At 42.2% G+C, this 18,937-nt stretch overlaps 2 protein-coding genes across 3 annotated transcripts; both read right to left on the bottom strand.

Annotated features, from left to right (window-relative positions):
* Positions 1-531: 531 nt before the first annotated feature.
* On the bottom strand, positions 532-6,403 carry LOC147797952 (E3 ubiquitin-protein ligase TRIM32-like). The gene is made up of 3 exons (XM_087141790.1): positions 5,988-6,403; positions 3,473-4,767; positions 532-1,924 (listed from the first exon to the last, which is right to left on the bottom strand). The coding sequence occupies exons 2-3, from the start codon at positions 4,248-4,250 to the stop codon at positions 1,299-1,301; spliced, it is 1,404 nt and encodes a 467-aa protein (XP_086997916.1). The 5' UTR covers positions 4,251-4,767; positions 5,988-6,403; the 3' UTR covers positions 532-1,298.
* A 1,954-nt stretch (positions 6,404-8,357) lies between these two features.
* Positions 8,358-14,056, bottom strand: LOC147797951 (E3 ubiquitin-protein ligase TRIM56-like). 2 transcript variants are annotated; one of them, XM_087141781.1, is made up of 3 exons: positions 13,816-14,056; positions 11,300-12,593; positions 8,358-9,750 (listed from the first exon to the last, which is right to left on the bottom strand). In XM_087141781.1, exons 2-3 carry the CDS (start codon positions 12,588-12,590, stop codon positions 9,125-9,127), a joined length of 1,917 nt encoding a protein of 638 aa, XP_086997907.1. In that variant the 5' UTR covers positions 12,591-12,593; positions 13,816-14,056; the 3' UTR covers positions 8,358-9,124. The 2 variants fall into 2 exon arrangements, with proteins under 2 accessions (XP_086997907.1, XP_086997906.1); XM_087141780.1 differs by lacking the exon at positions 13,816-14,056 and having other exon boundaries at positions 11,300-12,602.
* Positions 14,057-18,937: the final 4,881 nt, after the last annotated feature.

The following is an 18,937-nucleotide window of genomic DNA, read 5'->3' as shown; positions in this document are numbered from 1 at the left end:
TCTGTACGGTCCAGCAAAGTTCCCTCAGACCTAACGCTCCGTATCTGTGCGCTTAAATGCTCTGGAAAAACAGCATTCTGCGCAAAAGGCCAAGCTCTTTCCTGAGGTCAGTTTGTTTGTATTCCCGTAACAGATCGGCTACCAAAAACAAAACTAAAGGCGTATTAATATTTACACAGGCCTTACGTTCGAGATACTCTCTCTACGGATTTCAATTTAGTTGCCAAGTACTAATGTGATAGGGAAGAAAACGGATATCTAGAATTATAGGATCAACATGGTTGAAATGGGACGGGACAGGGAAGCCATTCTCAACGTGAATGCAACAAGCACCGGACGTGGTATGTAGACGTAGAGAGACACACAAGATGTTGCTTGTAATACTCAACTTTGATGTATTGACCCAACTAACTACCCGGGGTACTGTCATACATACATGTAGGCATCCTCATAAACTACAGCCTAGAAGGAAGAAATTCCATTTCTTGAAGGAACAAAGTATTAAATGAAAGCAGTCGATGTGCAAAGCTCTTCTATCAAACACAGACTACGTACATTTTATTCATACTGCAACAGCAATGTCCCTACACCTCAGATTTTATCACAAAAGTCATTAAATACCCAAGAGGGTTTTCCTTTAGACTGTACGATTTCGTTACTGACAGCCAGGTCATATGTCACACGCAGACAAACAACCAGGAGTAATTAAACAACTTCAATTATGGCACCCTTTAACAGCTCTCTCACAAACTTCCTGGAGAGCTGTCGTATTACGGGTCTGGTTCTTGATACGTCACCAAGACTTCTTGATTACTGATAGCGTACGGCTTACTTCATATCACTACATAGTACAAGGGGCAACTAACAGCCATACGGATAATCCAGTAAATCTGTCCACTGTCAAAACGAGTCTTGGGACTTATTCTTTTCTTTGGTAGAGGTTTAAATGCGTGTTCAACCCTTCCTTGTGCAGTTAAATGGATCTATAAAACTAATTCATATGTCGTGAGGAAATATAGTTAACAATGCAAAACTAACAAAGGAAATTTGTTTAAAAGGATAAGCACTTTACGTAGCTCCCATACTTTTGAATCCCTTCTCAGTGAAATGTTAATGTAGTTTGCTTTCCATTTCTACTATGCAGTAAGCCTACGCAAACCTTTGTGGATCTAATTTCCTATTTAAAAAATAAGTCATGAAATTGAAGGCAATGTTGTTTACACCCCAACGTTTCCGACTAATGCTACTGCTGTTTCCTCCTGAAGGAAACGGAAGGAGATTGATTTGTTTGTGTTACATTAAACAGAGTCATAAATCTTCACTGAGTAAAAGTCTGCAACTGCCAGTTGCCCATCTGCTAAGAATGTGATTCCCTGGGGGCAGAACACACCCTCTGCGATGCAGTGGAGAAAGCCACCTTGAGGGTCATAGTGGTGGATATGACCGGTGTCATCATCATCATTATTCATTGTAACATAGATGCCTGTGCTATCTGCGCATACACCAGTACAGCATCTAACTACCTCACCATTGATGGTAGGTTTGATGGTGAACAGTGTATCACCATTCGCACTAGCAACCCCGACTAACTGTTGTTCATAGTCACTGATTACGACTCGATCATTGCTGTCAAAAGCCATATAATGAGGTTTAATCTTGACTGGGATGGTGCTCCTGAGTTCCCCATCAGTGGGGCTGTGTTCGGTCAGCACCATCCTCTTGACATCACCAACCACAATGGTCCCATCTGTCTTCACTGCTACACTCTGGAGGTCCACTGCGGTCTTACCGACCTCACTCGGTGGCACTGTGGGGAACTGGAAAGCCAGCGTATTGTCCTTGTCAAAGACTTTCACGTGGGATGCGCTCTGCTCAAGAACCACCAAGCGATTGCCGGTGCGTGTAGCTGCAATGCCATATGGCCCTGTTTGCAGTTGAAAGCCAAAAAGAAAGGCATCAACCAACCAACTACGTTCATGAAGAGTTATAAAGCCAGACACCTAGGATCAACACTTGTCGTTTCCTCGACAAATAAATCCCAGGAACCTGGAATTATTTGTTGTGAAGCAATCAATATGAAGTTCTTGGAAGAAGTGACAAAAAACGGCTAAACGTGTAGCTACGTCCATGCATAGCAAGTGAACAAGGATTCATGCAGAATGTATATTGAAGCCTCCCCCTCCCTGTCTAGCGACTCCGTGGAATTTGGAATTTTTCCTTCCCTCACGACAATAAGCCCACCCGGAGTCACTTCTCAACCTTTGTCGTTGTCAGGCTTGCGTTAAATATTCGTAATATTAATATACTAGAACACTCGGTCGTGTGGTAACGAACTTTAGGAATAAAAAGTAAGTTTCCCATCAAAATAAGGAGCAAGAGGGCGTTCTCCTTGTTACCGCCCACTACCTGTGCTGCAAAGTATGGACGAATGAACGCTGGCAAATAGATACTTCACAAAAACAGAAATACGCTTAGAGATGTACGGAACGAAATGTTGATCATGACCCACTGTGTAGATGAAACGTGTCCAACAATTCGAAGCACATATTATATTTCCCTGAATGTTTAAAGGGTGAAATAGAAAACATTTCATTCACTTGAAGCATTAAAGAAAACAAATAATACGTAACCACTTCAAAAACCTCATATATTTGATGTTTACCCCATTAATTGTGACCCAAAAATGAATAATTTTTTTTTGCATTACCCCGCCCACAAAAAATCATCTTTTGGCTGTTTGCTCTCCCTTTAAAAATGTTTTATCCGGAATTGAGGTTCACTGGATTTGTTTTTAAGAATCAATGCATTATGCAGCTAAACTGCCCTGTAGTCTTTCTGGAGAGTTGAAAATTCTTTGAATAACATATTTTGCAATAACTGGAAAAATAAACACGCCAATCATTTTTTTTCTCTGAAAGCCTCCTCCGTCTGGGTACCATGTGACTCTGCCAAAAGCGTTTAGATTTGTTATGTGGCTTGACACCAGTGGCGTATCCAGTGGCGGCAACTTGCCCCCAATCGACGGGTTGTTTAGCCTGTTTGTTTTAGATTACGTCATAGGTGAGTAGGAAAGAAAGTAATCAGTATATTTGCAAGTACTAACTTACTCTTCGGCAACCGTGGTTCCTATTGTCCCCTATTTTTATAGGTGCACGATTTGAATAGGTATACAAACTCAAGGGTACCCACACACCAAAGGCTTGACACGTCGCTGTTTGACACCGAGCAATGGGAGACTTTGAGACGCACAGTGGCGGCAGACACAACTGTCCTTTTTGGTTGATCTGGGCATGCGCGTGCAGTTCTTGGAATTCCTGTTAGTTCTGAGCACGTGCACAACCGAGGAGAAGGACCGGTTTGTCTACCGCCACCATACGTCTCAAAGTCTCCCACTCCGAAATAAATGATAATATTTTTACAAAAAAACAAAGCACCAGTGTATCGTTTGTTAGCAGTTCCTACACAAACTTACTTTGTTCCATCGGGATTGTGCTTTTCTGGTTACCATCGATGCTGCAGTTCACAACTCGTTTGTTCCAGATTTCAGCCACTGCAACCTCATCAGGCTGACGAGCAGCAATACCCCAAGCCCCATCAAACTCTCCTGGACCGCTTCCCCTGCGACCGAACACACATCGCTGCTCCCACTTTTCTTCCGTCATCACCTTGCCCAGACTGATGTCACCTACCCCCTTACTCGGCTTGAACTTCAGAAATCCAAGCCTCTTGTCAACTCTGGGAATAGTTTGACCTGCCAACAATTTCAAGTCTTTGTTGGTTGTTGCGTAGAGTGAGAGGAACTCACTATCCGCTGCCGTCCTTGTCACCTCTCTTGCTGTCTCCAATGAATGCTGTATTCTCTCCGATGCCAAACTCATTGTTTTCTTATATTCTGCCAGTTTTTGCAGACGATCGCTTTGGATATTTGTGATTTCATGGATGATGCGATTTTCTTGAGCAGTGACCTCTTCTCTTATCTCAGCTGCCTTGGTATGCACTACTAAAATTACATTTTCTACTCTGATATCTAGGTCGTGTTTCATTTTTGAAACTATCTCAAGAGATTCTTGGAGTTCATTCAGGATCTTCTCAAGGGGGGAAAACAAGTCAGCTATTGACTCTTTGTATGTTGAAGTGGCCTGTTTTCTATCAATGTATGCGTGTTGCGGTTTGCAGTGGTCTATCACAGTACAATCTCGACAAATTAACATTTCACACGTTGTGCAAAAGAATCGTGTAACTTTCCCCATCGTGGGTCGGACATTTTGGACAGTATTGCAGCTTTTTCACTTTAATCTTCCCTTGACGGATTTCCTCTAACGGAGGTATTGTGTGGCTCGACGTGGCAGCGATCCGTAGCTGTGTACCTCGACAACGTGAGCAGATATTCTGTTCACAGTCCAGACAGCGATGCGTTGCCTCACTGCCATCATCACATGTCTCACAGAGCAGCTTCGTCTCACCCGAACACACCAACTTTTCCTGTAGTTCAATCTCTTCAACCAGACCGATCAGATAAAAGTTGGTTTTCAGCCCTGTAACCCCCGCCTGTGGAAGTTGTGTCTCTTGTCGACACACGGGGCAAGGAATCTCTGTACAGCCCTGGTGCTTCGTGTTGCAGTATGTCAGCAGACATTGCTCACAGAAACTATGCAGACAGTCCAGTATCTTGGGTCGTTGGAATCTCTCGCTACAAATGGGGCATTCGAGATGATGTCTTCTGATCGTCTCTAGAGCTGAACTAACTGCTGATCCTGTAGCCATTTTCTGGTTCATAGAAAACCATTAAAAGGTCTTGAATTAAATGAAAATCAACATTATTCACCATCGATAAATGAGAACGTGCAGATTAGGTCTCTTCTAATGTGTATGAAAACCATTGGAAAAATACGCTCAAACATACTTTGCACAACTTTCCTTGTTTTACATCAATTACTGTCAGGGTAAATCCCTGTAGGTCAATTAAACAGAGCCCCGGCAGATTTTCCTGTAGTAATATGCCTTCGGCAAGCAGGGTGCTAACTAAAGCTCTGGTTAAATTTAAATTCATCATGGCCATGAAGTGGGGGGAGGGGTTGTCTGCGTCCTTGGCAAATAAAAGAAGCTGTGAGGGCAACACGCGTCATATGCAGCAAGGTATAAGACGGAGAGAAACCCCCCTGCTTTGTGGTTGGTCATTGTCTCGCTGGAATCTGGGGAATTCCTTTCAGACATCTTGGGGGGGTGTGTTAAGTAACAATAGTTTGTAATGTGTATAGGGATTGGACATGTTGGGGGGTACCCCTCGGTCTCATTTCTTGCTGGGTATAACACCCGTTCATCAAAATGATTAACCATTTTTGTGCATTGCCTAATACAAAAATTGAGCTTCACATGTATTTTTTAAAAACGTTTTCATACATAAATGACCTATTTATAATACACACTTGTGTTGTGCAACGCCTAACGGCGCTGAGATAATTTGACAGCTCATCTCCATTTACCAGAAGTTGTGCAGTGCTCATCAGACACCCATTTCCCCCAACCTTTACAGTTTAACGCTCATAATTGTATCAACTTTAAACTCCAGTTTAGTCGAGTATGTCCATACGGTAATCATTAATTGATGAAGCACTGAATTGATTGGTGTATTGGCCCTGACATAACTTCTTCCACACAGCTGAAAATCGAATGAGGCTGTGGTGAGTTGAGGTGTCTCTCTCAACCCATCGGCCATCGCGTCAATAAGATACAAACGACTTTGCTTAAAACAGAGCTACTCCCCCCTCCTTTTGGGGTGATTGCTGACACGCCCTCCTCTTCCCCTACTATCATAACTATGCTATTGTCATATCCTGCCCTTTCCATTTCGTGATGGAAAGTGCATAACATCACCACAATACAACATGTCCACCAGTCCACTGTCCCTCTTCTCCTTTGCCAAGCATCGACCACTGCACTTTGATTTGTCATATATGGAGTGTCTTAAATGCTGTAATTCTACTCACCGCGTTGAATGAACCTTCAGAAAGCGTCTATGTTTTTCAGCCTTAAAGATTTCTCGCTCTTTACAATGAGAATTATTTTAGCGATCCACTTCCTGGAACATGGCGTTCAGAGTAGGTCTACTTGTATGTGCCTGGCTACACACGTCTGTGAATTGACTCAGGAGCGCCACTCACTACGTATACAATAATGTCACAGGTTGGTGACCTTCAACTTCAGTTCGATGAGAGGTTGGCTATGAAATGATTGGCTATGGCTAGGAGTACCAAACAGGCTAATGTGGAATGGCTGCAGCCGTTAGGCAGTGGCTTGCATAAGCACATTTGTTATTTCATACCGCAGCCGTAAGACTAGGAAACCGGGTACGGACATTGTTCAGTCCCACGTCACTGCACCATTACCCCGGTACTGTATTGATTGTCATGTGTTTCAGATAAATTTACAAAAATAAAGCAGTGTAAAAAGGGCGCCCATAGAGGTTCCACAAAGCTCTATCATTTTTCCAAAATACCAAATGAGCCTTTCCGTCAGCGTGAGCGACTGCCTTGGGAGAAACACAACAACACCACAGACAGTAATTCAGATAAACAAAGATGACCCACGGGAACAGTCGTTTGTAACCATTTTATTCTTGAAGACAAATCTCACCTGTATCAAGGAGAGGTCTTGTACAATAAATGAATCGATTAAATGAATGTGTACGTGATGACGTCTGGAACAACAAACAACATAAGACTGATGGGGAAAACGTCCTTTGTGTTTTTACTTCAACGCTAATTCATATTGCAGGTCAGTAATCACTCTCAAAAAAGGTTTTCGCTCTCTGAAATTCACATTTTACTCGAAGGTTCATTCTACGTTTAAAAATGTATAATGTTTTGTTACTAAAGAGCAGTATTATTCTTTCATGAAATTTGTTTCTTTTTTCCAAACGCCCTTACTCGTCTTGTACCTATCCCAGTCACCTTGCCCATCAGCCTGTGCAGTGTAATTGGCGGTTTTATACTCGCCAACATTCCTTCGTCAATCAGTACTTTATCTTACAGCGTTCAAAACTGGAGTTACTGCTACAACCTCAGCAAATCAACCCATGTGTGAAGAAAGAAGCGCCATCTTAGCTCAACATTGTAAGATACGAACATGTCCTGTGATTTTAATTGAGCTAACTACGGAGTTGTTCGTAAAGTCATTTACATTTGCCAAGTGTTTGATTTTATCCTCAAGACTACATCTATTCTATAGGTCTAGCTATACATTGTAAAATATACTAATCAATTTATTGCAAGAGTGGTGCAACAACAGTTGCTTCACTTAACATCCAGAAGTCAGCTTTACTTTTAATTAAACTGAATCAGTTGATTTGTGAAGACGTTTGGTGAGATTGTTCCGTTACTGCAAAGAAAAACTCGCACCCGTACGAGAGTTTTGACAGGTTCAACTGGATATGTTTTTGGAAAATGGCGCCGACAGGGTGTGGTGTAAAGTAAAGATACACGATCAATGTATGGGGAACAGTACAAAATAGACCAACGCTGGTTTTTACGATACGTTTGTAGGCCTGAAGCTTCAGTGACACAAACTTCAACTTCCGGCTTTGTCAATTCAGTCTCCCTTTAACTCCAATTCAACTTTTTGTACACGTAGAGAAACAATTTGTTTCTAGCGACTGACAGTTCGTACGGTCTGATCGTAACAACGTATATTAATGCAGTGTGATCGGCCACACTGCACCTATTGGTTGGAATGGTAATCTTGAGTTGGGACAACAACCGTACTTGGGTGTGACCAAATTTTTCATTCTTTGTCGATCTCGCAAATGACCCACAAGTCTCTGAATTTCGCTCTGTACGGTCCAGCAAAGTTCCCTCAGACCTAACGCTCCGTATCTGTGCGCTTAAATGCTCTGGAAAAACAGCATTCTGCGCAAAGGCCAAGCTCTTTCCTGAGGTCAGTTTGTTTGTATTCCCGTAACAGATCGGCTACCAAAAACAAAACTAAAGGCGTATTAATATTTACACAGGTCTTACGTTCGAGATACTCTCTCTACGGATTTCAATTTAGTTGCCAAGTACTAATGTGATAGGGAAGAAAACGGATATCTAGAATTATAGGATCAACATGGTTGAAATGGGACGGGACAGGGAAGCCATTCTCAACGTGAATGCAACAAGCACCGGACGTGGTATGTAGACGTAGAGAGACACACAAGATGTTGCTTGTAATACTCAACTTTGATGTATTGACCCAACTAACTACCCGGGGTACTGTCATACATACATGTAGGCATCCTCATAAACTACAGCCTAGAAGGAAGAAATTCCATTTCTTGAAGGAACAAAGTATTAAATGAAAGCAGTCGATGTGCAAAGCTCTTCTATCAAACACAGACTACGTACATTTTATTCATACTGCAACAGCAATGTCCCTACACCTCAGATTTTATCACAAAAGTCATTAAATACCCAAGAGGGTTTTCCTTTAGACTGTACGATTTCGTTACTGACAGCCAGGTCATATGTCACACGCAGACAAACAACCAGGAGTAATTAAACAACTTCAATTATGGCACCCTTTAACAGCTCTCTCACAAACTTCCTGGAGAGCTGTCGTATTACGGGTCTGGTTCTTGATACGTCACCAAGACTTCTTGATTACTGATAGCGTACGGCTTACTTCATATCACTACATAGTACAAGGGGCAACTAACAGCCATACGGATAATCCAGTAAATCTGTCCACTGTCAAAACGAGTCTTGGGACTTATTCTTTTCTTTGGTAGAGGTTTAAATGCGTGTTCAACCCTTCCTTGTGCAGTTAAATGGATCTATAAAACTAATTCATATTTCGTGAGGAAATATAGTTAACAATGCAAAACTAACAAAGGAAATTTGTTTAAAAGGATAAGCACTTTACGTAGCTCCCATACTTTTGAATCCCTTCTCAGTGAAATGTTAATGTAGTTTGCTTTCCATTTCTACTATGCAGTAAGCCTACGCAAACCTTTGTGGATCTAATTTCCTATTTAAAAAATAAGTCATGAAATTGAAGGCAATGTTGTTTACACCCCAACGTTTCCGACTAATGCTACTGCTGTTTCCTCCCGAAGGAAACAGAAGGAGATTGATTTGTTTGTGTTACATTAAACAGAGTCATAAATCTTCACTGAGTAAAAGTCTGCAACTGCCAGTTGCCCATCTGCTAAGAATGTGATTCCCTGGGGGCAGAACACACCCTCTGCGATGCAGTGGAGAAAGCCACCTTGAGGGTCATAGTGGTGGATATGACCGGTGTCATCATCATCATTATTCATTGTAACATAGATGCCTGTGCTATCTGCGCATACACCAATACAGCATCTAACTACCTCACCATTGATGGTAGGTTTGATGGTGAACAGTGTATCACCATTCGCACTAGCAACCCCGACTAACTGTTGTTCATAGTCACTGATTACGACTCGATCATTGCTGTCAAAAGCCATATAATGAGGTTTAATCTTGACTGGGATGGTGCTTCTGAGTTCCCCATCAGTGGGGCTGTGTTCGGTCAGCACCATCCTCTTGACATCACCAACCACAATGGTCCCATCTGTCTTGACTGCTACACTCTGGAGGTCCACTGCGGTCTTACCGACCTCACTCGGTGGCACTATGGGGAACTGGAAAGCCAGCGTATTGTCCTTGTCAAAGACTTTCACGTGGGATGCGCTCTGCTCAAGAACCACCAAGCGATTGCCGGTGCGTGTAGCTGCAATGCCATACGGCCCTGTTTGGAGTTGAAAGCCAAAAAGAAAGGCATCAACCAACCAACTACGTTCATGAAGAGTTATAAAGCCAGACACCTAGGATCAACACTTGTCGTTTCCTCGACAAATAAATCCCAGGAACCTGGAATTATTTGTTGTGAAGCAATCAATATGAAGTTCTTGGAAGAAGTGACAAAAAACGGCTAAACGTGTAGCTACGTCCATGCATAGCAAGTGAACAAGGATTCATGTAGAATGTATATTGAAGCCTCCCCCTCCCTGTCTAGCGAGTCCGTGGAATTTGGAATTTTTCCTTCCCTCACGACAATAAGCCCACCCGGAGTCACTTCTCAACCTTTGTTGTTGTCAGGCTTGCGTTAAATATTCGTAATATTAATATACTAGAACACTCGGTCGTGTGGTAACGAACTTTAGGAATAAAAAGTAAGTTTCCCATCAAAATAAGGAGCAAGAGGGCGTTCTCCTTGTTACCGCCCACTACCTGTGCTGCAAAGTATGGACGAATGAACGCTGGCAAATAGATACTTCACAAAAACAGAAATACGCTTAGAGATGTACGGAACGAAATGTTGATCATGACCCACTGTGTAGATGAAACGTGTCCAACAATTCGAAGCACATATTATATTTCCCTGAATGTTTAAAGGGTGAAATAGAAAACATTTCATTCACTTGAAGCATTAAAGAAAACAAATAATACGTAACCACTTCAAAAACCTCATATATTTGATGTTTACCCCATTAATTGTGACCCAAAAATGAATAATTATTTTTTGCATTACCCCGCCCACAAAAAATCATCTTTTGTCTGTTTGCTCTCCCTTTAAAAATGTTTTATCCGGAATTGAGGTTCACTGGATTTGTTTTTAAGAATCAATGCATTATGCAGCTAAACTGCCCTGTAGTCTTTCTGGAGAGTTGAAAATTCTTTGAATAACATATCTTGCAATAACTGGAAAAATAAACACGCCAATCATTTTTTTTCTCTGAAAGCCTCCTCCGTCTGGGTACCATGTGACTCTGCCAAAAGCGTTTAGATTTGTTATGTGGCTTGACACCAGTGGCGTATCCAGCGGCGGCAACTTGCCCCCAATCGACGGGGTTGTTTAGCCTGTTTGTTTTAGATTACGTCATAGGTGAGTAGGAAAGAAAGTAATCAGTATATTTGCAAGTACTAACTTACTCTTCGGCAACCGTGGTTCCTATTGTCCCCTATTTTTATAGGTGCACGATTTGAATAGGTATACAAACTCAAGGGTACCCACACACCAAAGGCTTGACACGTCGCTGTTTGACACCGAGCAATGGGAGACTTTGAGACGCACAGTGGCGGCAGACACAACTGTCCTTTTTGGTTGATCTGGGCATGCGCGTGCAGTTCTTGGAATTCGTGTTAGTTCTGAGCACGTGCACAACCGAGGAGAAGGACCGGTTTGTCTACCGCCACCATACGTCTCAAAGTCTCCCACTCCGAAATAAATGATAATATTTTTACAAAAAAACAAAGCACCAGTGTATCGTTTGTTAGCAGTTCCTACACAAACTTACTTTGTTCCATCGGGATTGTGCTTTTCTGGTTACCATCGATGCTGCAGTTCACAACTCGTTTGTTCCAGATTTCAGCCACTGCAACCTCATCAGGCTGACGAGCAGCAATACCCCAAGCCCCATCAAACTCTCCTGGACCGCTTCCCCTGCGACCAAACACACATCGCTGCTCCCACTTTTCTTCCGTCATCACCTTGCCCAGACTGATGTCACCTACCCCCTTACTCGGCTTGAACTTCAGAAATCCAAGCCTCTTGTCAACTCTGGGAATAGTTTGACCTGCCAACAATTTCAAGTCTTTGTTGATTGTTGCGTAGAGTGAGAGGAACTCACTATTCGCTGCTGTCCTTGTCACCTCTCTTGCTGTCTGCAATGAATGCTGTATTCTCTCCGATGCCAAACTCATTGTTTTCTTATATTCTGCCAGTTTTTGCAGACGATCGCTTTGGATATTTGTGATTTCATGGATGATGCAATTTTCTTGAGCAGTGACCTCTTCTCTTATCTCAGCTGCCTTGGTATGCACTACTAAAATTACGTTTTCTACTCTGATATCTAGGTCGTGTTTCATTTTTGAAACTATCTCAAGAGATTCTTGGAGTTCATTCAGGATCTTCTCAAGGGGGGAAAACAAGTCAGCTATTGACTCTTTGTATGTTGAAGTGGCCTGTTTTCTATCAATGTATGCGTGTTGCGGTTTGCAGTGGTCTATCACAGTACAATCTCGACAAATTAACATTTCACACGTTGTGCAAAAGAATCGTGTAACTTCCCCCTCGTGGGTCGGACATTTTGGACAGTATTGCAGCTTTTTCACTTTAATCTTCCCTTGACGGATTTCCTCTAACGGAGGTATTGTGTGGCTCGACGTGGCAGCGATCCGTAGCTGTGTACCTCGACAACGTGAGCAGATATTCTGTTCACAGTCCAGACAGCGATGCGTTGCCTCACTGCCATCATCACATGTCTCACAGAGCAGCTTCGTCTCACCCGAACACACCAACTTTTCCTGTAGTTCAATCTCTTCAACCAGACCGATCAGATAAAAGTTGGTTTTCAGCCCTGTAACCCCCGCCTGTGGAAGTTGTGTCTCTTGTCGACACACGGGGCAAGGAATCTCTGTACAGCCCTGGTGCTTCGTGCTGCAGTATGTCAGCAGACATTGCTCACAGAAACTATGCAGACAGTCCAGTATCTTGGGTCGTTGGAATCTCTCGCTACAAATGGGGCATTCGAGATGATGTCTTGTGATCGTCTCTAGAGCTGAACTAACTGCTGATCCTGTAGCCATTTTCTGGTTCATAGAAAACCATTAAAAGGTCTTGAATTAAATGAAAATCAACATTATTCACCATCGATAAATGAGAACGTGCAGATTAGGTCTCTCTTAATGTGTATGAAAACCATTGGAAAAATACGCTCAAACATACTTTGCACAACTTTCCTTGTTTTACATCAATTACTGTCAGGGTAAATCCCTGTAGGTCAATTAAACAGAGCCCCGGCAGATTTTCCTGTAGTAATATGCCTTCGGCAAGCAGGGTGCTAACTAAAGCTCTGGTTAAATTTAAATTCATCATGGCCATGAAGCGGGGGGAGGGGTTGTCTGCGTCCTTGGCAAATAAAAGAAGCTGTGAGGGCAACACGCCTCATACGCAGCAAGGTATAAGACGGAGAGAAACCCCCCTGCTTTGTGGTTGGTCATTGTCTCGCTGGAATCTGGGGAATTCCTTTCAGACATCTTGGGGGGGTGTGTGTTAAGTAACAATAGTTTGTAATGTGTATAGGGATTGGACATGTTGGGGGGTACCCCTCGGTCTCATTTCTTGCTGGGTATAACACCCGTTCATCAAAATGATTGACCATTTTTGTGCATTGCCTTATACAAAAATTGAGCTTCACGTGTATTTTTTAAAAACGTTTTCATACATAAATGACCTATTTATAATACACACTTGTGTTGTGCAACGCCTAACGGCGCTGAGATAATTTGACAGCTTATCTCCATTTACCAGAAGATGTGCAGTGCTCATCAGACACCCATTTCCCCCAACCTCTACAGTCTAACGCTCATAATTGTATCAACTTTAAACTCCAGTTTAGTCGAGTATGTCCATACGGTAATCATTAATTGATGAAGCACTGAATTGATTGGTGTATTGGCCCTGACATAACTTCTTCCACACAGCTGAAAATCGAATGAGGCTGTGTTGAGTTGAGGTGTCTCTCTCAACCCATCGGCCATCGCGTCAATAAGATACAAACGACTTTGCTTAAAACAGAGCTACTCCCCCCTCCTTTTGGGGTGATTGCTGACACGCCCTCCTCTTCCCCTACTATCATAACTATGCTATTGTCATATCCTGCCCTTTCCATTTCGTGATGGAAAGTGCATAACATCACCACAATACAACATGTCCACCAGTCCACTGTCCCTCTTCTCCTTTGCCAAGCATCGACCACTGCACTTTGATTTGTCATATATGGAGTGTCTTAAATGCTGTAATTCTACTCACCGCGTTGAATGAACCTTCAGAAAGCGTCTATGTTTTTCAGCCTTAAAAATATTGCCAAGATTTCTCGCTCTTTACAATGAGAATTATTTTAGCGATCCACTTCCTGGAACATGGCGTTCAGAGTAGGTCTACTTGTATGTGCCTGGCTACACACGTCTGTGAATTGACTCAGGAGCGCCACTCACTACGTATACAATAATGTCACAGGTTGGTGACCTTCAACTTCAGTTCGATGAGAGGTTGGCTATGAAATGATTGGCTATGGCTAGGAGTACCAAACAGGCTAATGTGGAATGGCTGCAGCCGTTAGGCAGTGGCTTGCATAAGCACATTTGTTATTTCATACCGCAGCCGTAAGACTAGGAAACCGGGTACGGACATTGTTCAGTCCCACGTCACTGCACCATTACCCCGGTACTGTATTGATTGTCATGTGTTTTAGATAAATTTACAAAAATAAAGCAGTGTAAAAAGGGCGCCCATAGAGGTTCCACAAAGCTCTATCATTTTTCCAAAATACCAACTGAGCCTTTTCGTCAGCGTGAGCGACTGCCTGGGGAGAAACACAACAACACCACAGACAGTAATTCAGATAAACAAAGATGAACAACGGGAACAGTCGTTTGTAACCATTTTATTCTTGAAGACAAATCTCACCTGTATCAAGGAGAGGTCTTGTACAATAAATGAATCGATTAAATGAATGTGTAGGTGATGACGTCTGGAACAACAAACAACATAAGACTGATGGAGAAAACGTCCTTTGTGTTTTTACTTCAACGCTAATTCATATTGCAGGTCAGTAATCACTCTCAAAAAAGGTTTCCGCTCTCTGAAATTCACATTTTACTCGAAGGTTCATTCTACGTTTAAAAATGTATAATGTTTTGTTACTAAAGAGCAGTATTATTCTTTCATGAAATTTGTTTCTTTTTTTCCAAACGCCCTTACTCGTCTTGTACCTATCCCAGTCACCTTGCCCATCAGCCTGTGCAGTGTAATTGGCGGTTTTATACTCGTCAACATTCCTTCGTCAATCAGTACTTTATCTTACAGCGTTCAAAACTGGAGTTACTGCTACAACCTCAGCAAATCAACCCATGTGTGAAGAAAGAAGCGCCATCATAGCTCAACATTTTAAGATACGAACATGTCCTGTGATTTTAATTGAGCTAACTACGGAGTTGTTCGTAAAGTCATTTACATTTGCCAAGTGTTTGATTTTATCCTCAAGACTAAATCTATTCTATAGGTCTAGCTATACATTGTAAAATATACTAATCAATTTATTGCAAGAGTTGTGCAACAACAGTTGCTTCACTTTAACATCCAGAAGTCAGCTTTACTTTTAACTAAACTGAATCAGTTGATTTGTGAAGACGTTTGGTGAGATTGTTCCGTTACTGCAAAGAAAAACTCGCACCCGTACGAGAGTTTTGACAGGTTCAACTCGATATGTTTTTGGAAAATGGCGCCGACAGGGTAAAGAAAGATACACGATCAATGTATGGGGAATAGTACAAAATACACCGACGCTGGTTTTTACGATACGTTTGTAGGCCTGAAGCTTCACTGACACTAACTTCAACTTCCGGCTTTGTCAATTCAGTCTCCCTTTTAACTCCAATTCAACTATTTGTACACGTAGAGAAACAATTTGTTTCTAGGGACTGACAGTTTGTACAGTCGAATCGTAACAACGTACATTAATGCAGTGTGATCGGCCATAGTGCACCTATTGGTTGGAATGGTAATCTTGAGTTGGGACAGTAACCGTACTTTGGTGTGACCAGATTTTTCATTCTCTGTCGATCTTGCAAAATGACCCGGAAGTTGCTGAATTTCACTCTGTACGGTCCAAGAAAGTTCCCTCAGACCTAACGTGAGTTCCATATCGACATTTACAAATGTACTTCACCATTTAAATGATGAGACCTTCGCTATCCCACTACTCACACAAAGTAAGCTTTTGAGAACATTAAAATTTTATGTAAATCACAATGAGAACAATTTGACTTCACATATTATTTTTCAGTTTTTATACTCTCCTCAATTTGATAATCCCCTGCAAGATGTTTGCATTAAAATGAGTCTGATTCTTTTGATGAGACAAGCTAACAACTTCCCATATCTCCCGTGATCGCTCACGGTAGGCATAACTCACCAATGTTGGGATACATTTACTACTGTTTAATGGACTATGAAAATAATTCATATATCGTGAGAAAATATAGTTAACAATGCAAAACTAACAAAGGAAATTTGTTTAAATGATAAGCACTTTATGTAGCTCCCATACTTTTGAATTCCGTCTCAGCGAAATTTTGATGTAGTTTGCTTTCCATTTCGGCTATGCAGTAAGCCTACGCAAACCTTTGTGTATCTAATTTTCTATAAAAAAAAAAGAAGCGATGTGTGACGGACCGACTTGAATCAAGTCTAATCTTGGAATGTGTTATGAGTTTGGTAGCCATCCGAGTAGTCTTAGTAGTTCCCACCCCGTAATGCTTGTAACCAGTATTTAAAGAGCTCGATGGGATATGAAATGGTCAGTTGTTTGTAACTAGTCATATTGCTTGATTTATACATGTATGAGGCTGGATTAGCTCAATGGTTATATTTCTACAAAACTTTGACGCATTATTCTTGCGCAACGTACTTTGCCGTGGCGTACGTGCGATTCTCCCTCTCTCCGATCGAGTTGTGTTGGCACATAACGTGAGTTGTCGTTCTTCACCAAGCTTTCAAATTTTGTTCACTTTAATTTTGCGTTTGGGTCGTGTTGACATTGCAGCCTTGTTTTCATCAACCTTGTGACTAAGCTAGCTTTTCGTCGTTGGTTGATGAGATCCAAAATAGGACATTTGGCTTCCTTTCAGTTTCGGACATTGTAGAGAAAGTTTTGTGCATGTGTCGTGCGACCGACGACTGTTGCACGTCGGCGACCTGACGGCTGTTGTGTGTATTTTGTGCAATAGATTTACTCAGAGGAGAGAGGCGGGTCCGCACAATGCCCTTGGGAAGTTATTGAAAGTTAGCGTGAAGTGCCCTTGGGAATTTAATAGATTTTAATTTACAATCACCTAGAAACCTAACTTTATATTCTCAACTCTTGAGGAGTCTCACCTTCATAACCAAATACACTTCTGATTTTAGATCTTCATGTTTATATTATAGTGTGGCCTATGCTGTCTCATAATTGTTGGATTGAATAATTAAATCTAATCTGAAATGCAATCACGGAACGTCATGTTATACTGAATACATATATCATTCTTTGATTAATCTGTGGTCACTTAGCAGTTTCCTGTCCTCAATTTAAAAGTTGAGCGGACCCACTACGTCAAGGTGGCAACACCCCCCACGTAACCGTGACAGATGAAATTGAATGCAATGTTGTTCACACCGCAACATTTCCGACGAATGCTACTCCTGTTTCCTCCTGAAGAAAGCGGAAGGAAATCGATTTGTTCATGTTGCATTAAACAAAGTCATAAATCTTCACTGAGTAGTAGTCTCCAACTGCCAGTTGCCCATCTGCGAGGAATGTGATTCCCACGGGCCGGTGCAGCCCCTCTGCGATGCAGTGGAGAAAGCCACCTTGAGGGTCATAGTGGTGGATATGACCAGTGTAACTGCCATTATGCATTGCAACATAGATGCCTGTGCTATCTGCGCATACACCAGTACAGTATCTAACTACCTCACCATTGATGATAGGTTTGATGGTGAACAGTGTATTACCATTCCCATCAACAACACCGACTAAATGTTTAAAGTCACTGATTACAACTCGATCATTGCTGTCAACAGCCAGAGAACAAGGTTCAATCTTGACTGGGATGGTGCTTCTGAGTTTGCCATCAGCGGGGCTGTGTTCGGTCAGCACCATTCTTTGGATGTCACCTACCACAATGGTCCCATCCGTCTTGACTGCTACACTCTGGAGGTTCACTGCGGTCTTACCGACCTCACTCGGTAGCACTGTGGAGAACTGGAAAGCCAGCGTGTTGTCCTTGTCAAAGACTTTCACGTGGGATGTTTTCTCCTCAACAACCGCTAAGCGATTGCCGGTGCGTGTAGCTGCAATGCCACATGGCACTGTTATAAAGCCAGAGACATAGGATCAAAACTTGTCCTTTCCTCGACCAATAGATCCCAGAAACCTAAAGTTATTTATTATGAAGCCATCGATATGAAGTTCACGGAAGAAGTGACCAAAAAACGTGTAGCTACGTCCGTGCATAGCAAGTGAACAAGGATTCATGTAGAATGTATATTGAAGCCTCCCCCTCCCTGTCTAGCGAGTCCGTGGAATTTGGAATTTTTCCTTCTCTCACGACAATAAGCCCAGCCGGAGTCACTTCTCAACCTTTGTTGTTGTCAGGCTTGCGTTAAAATATTCGTAATATTAATACACTAGAATACTCGATCGTGTGGCAACGAACTTTAGGAAAAGAAAGTAAATTTTCCGTCAAAATAAGGAGCAAGAGGGCGTTCTCCTCGTTACCGCTCACTACCTGTGCTGCATAGTATTTGAACATGGACGAATGAACGCTGGCAAATAGATACTTCACAAAAACAGAAATGCACTTTGAGCCTTTACGGGAGGAAACTTTGACCATGAACCATTGTGCAGATGCAACGTGTCCAACATTCGTTGCAGTGAACTGGAAGCGTATATCGTTTTTGTTGTTATGTGACATATATTTGCCTGAATGTTTAAAAATAATGTTTGACCCGAACACACCAACTTTTCCTGTAGTTCAATCTCCTCAACCAGACCGATCAGATAAAAGTTGGTTTTCAGGCCTCTAACCCCCGCCTCCGGAAGTTGTGTCTCTTGTTGACACACGGGGCAAGGAATCTCTGTACAGCCCTGGTGCTTCGTGCTGCAGTATGTCAGCAGACATTGCTCACAGAAACTATGCAGACAGGCCAGTATCTTGGGTCGTTGGAATCTCTCACTACAAATGGGGCATTCGAGATGATGTCTGCTGATCGTCTCTAGAGCTGAACTCACTGCTGATCCTGTAGTCATTTTCTGGTTCAAAGGAAACCGTTAAAAGGTCTTTAATTAAATGAAAATCAACATTATTCACCATCGATAAATGAAACGAAA

The sequence above is a fragment of the Acanthaster planci genome, linkage group LG10 (assembly GCF_054643075.1).
Source record: "Acanthaster planci isolate LZ-2023a linkage group LG10, COTS_SCS, whole genome shotgun sequence".
NCBI lineage: Eukaryota > Metazoa > Echinodermata > Asteroidea > Valvatida > Acanthasteridae > Acanthaster > Acanthaster planci.
The sequence above is the reverse complement of the archived record's forward strand: the minus strand, read 5'-3'. Positions and strand labels throughout refer to the sequence as shown.

Coding starts and splice junctions, on each gene's coding strand:
- LOC147797951 (XM_087141780.1), bottom strand. CDS start 12,602: ATGAACCAGAAAATGGCTACAGGATCAGCAGTTAGTTCAGCTCTAGAG. Junction 9,751..11,299: donor CACAATCCCGATGGAACAAA/GTAAGTTTGTGT, acceptor AACTCCAAACAG/GGCCGTATGGCATTGCAGCT.
- LOC147797952 (XM_087141790.1), bottom strand. CDS start 4,250: ATGGGGAAAGTTACACGATTCTTTTGCACAACGTGTGAAATGTTAATT. Junction 1,925..3,472: donor CACAATCCCGATGGAACAAA/GTAAGTTTGTGT, acceptor AACTGCAAACAG/GGCCATATGGCATTGCAGCT.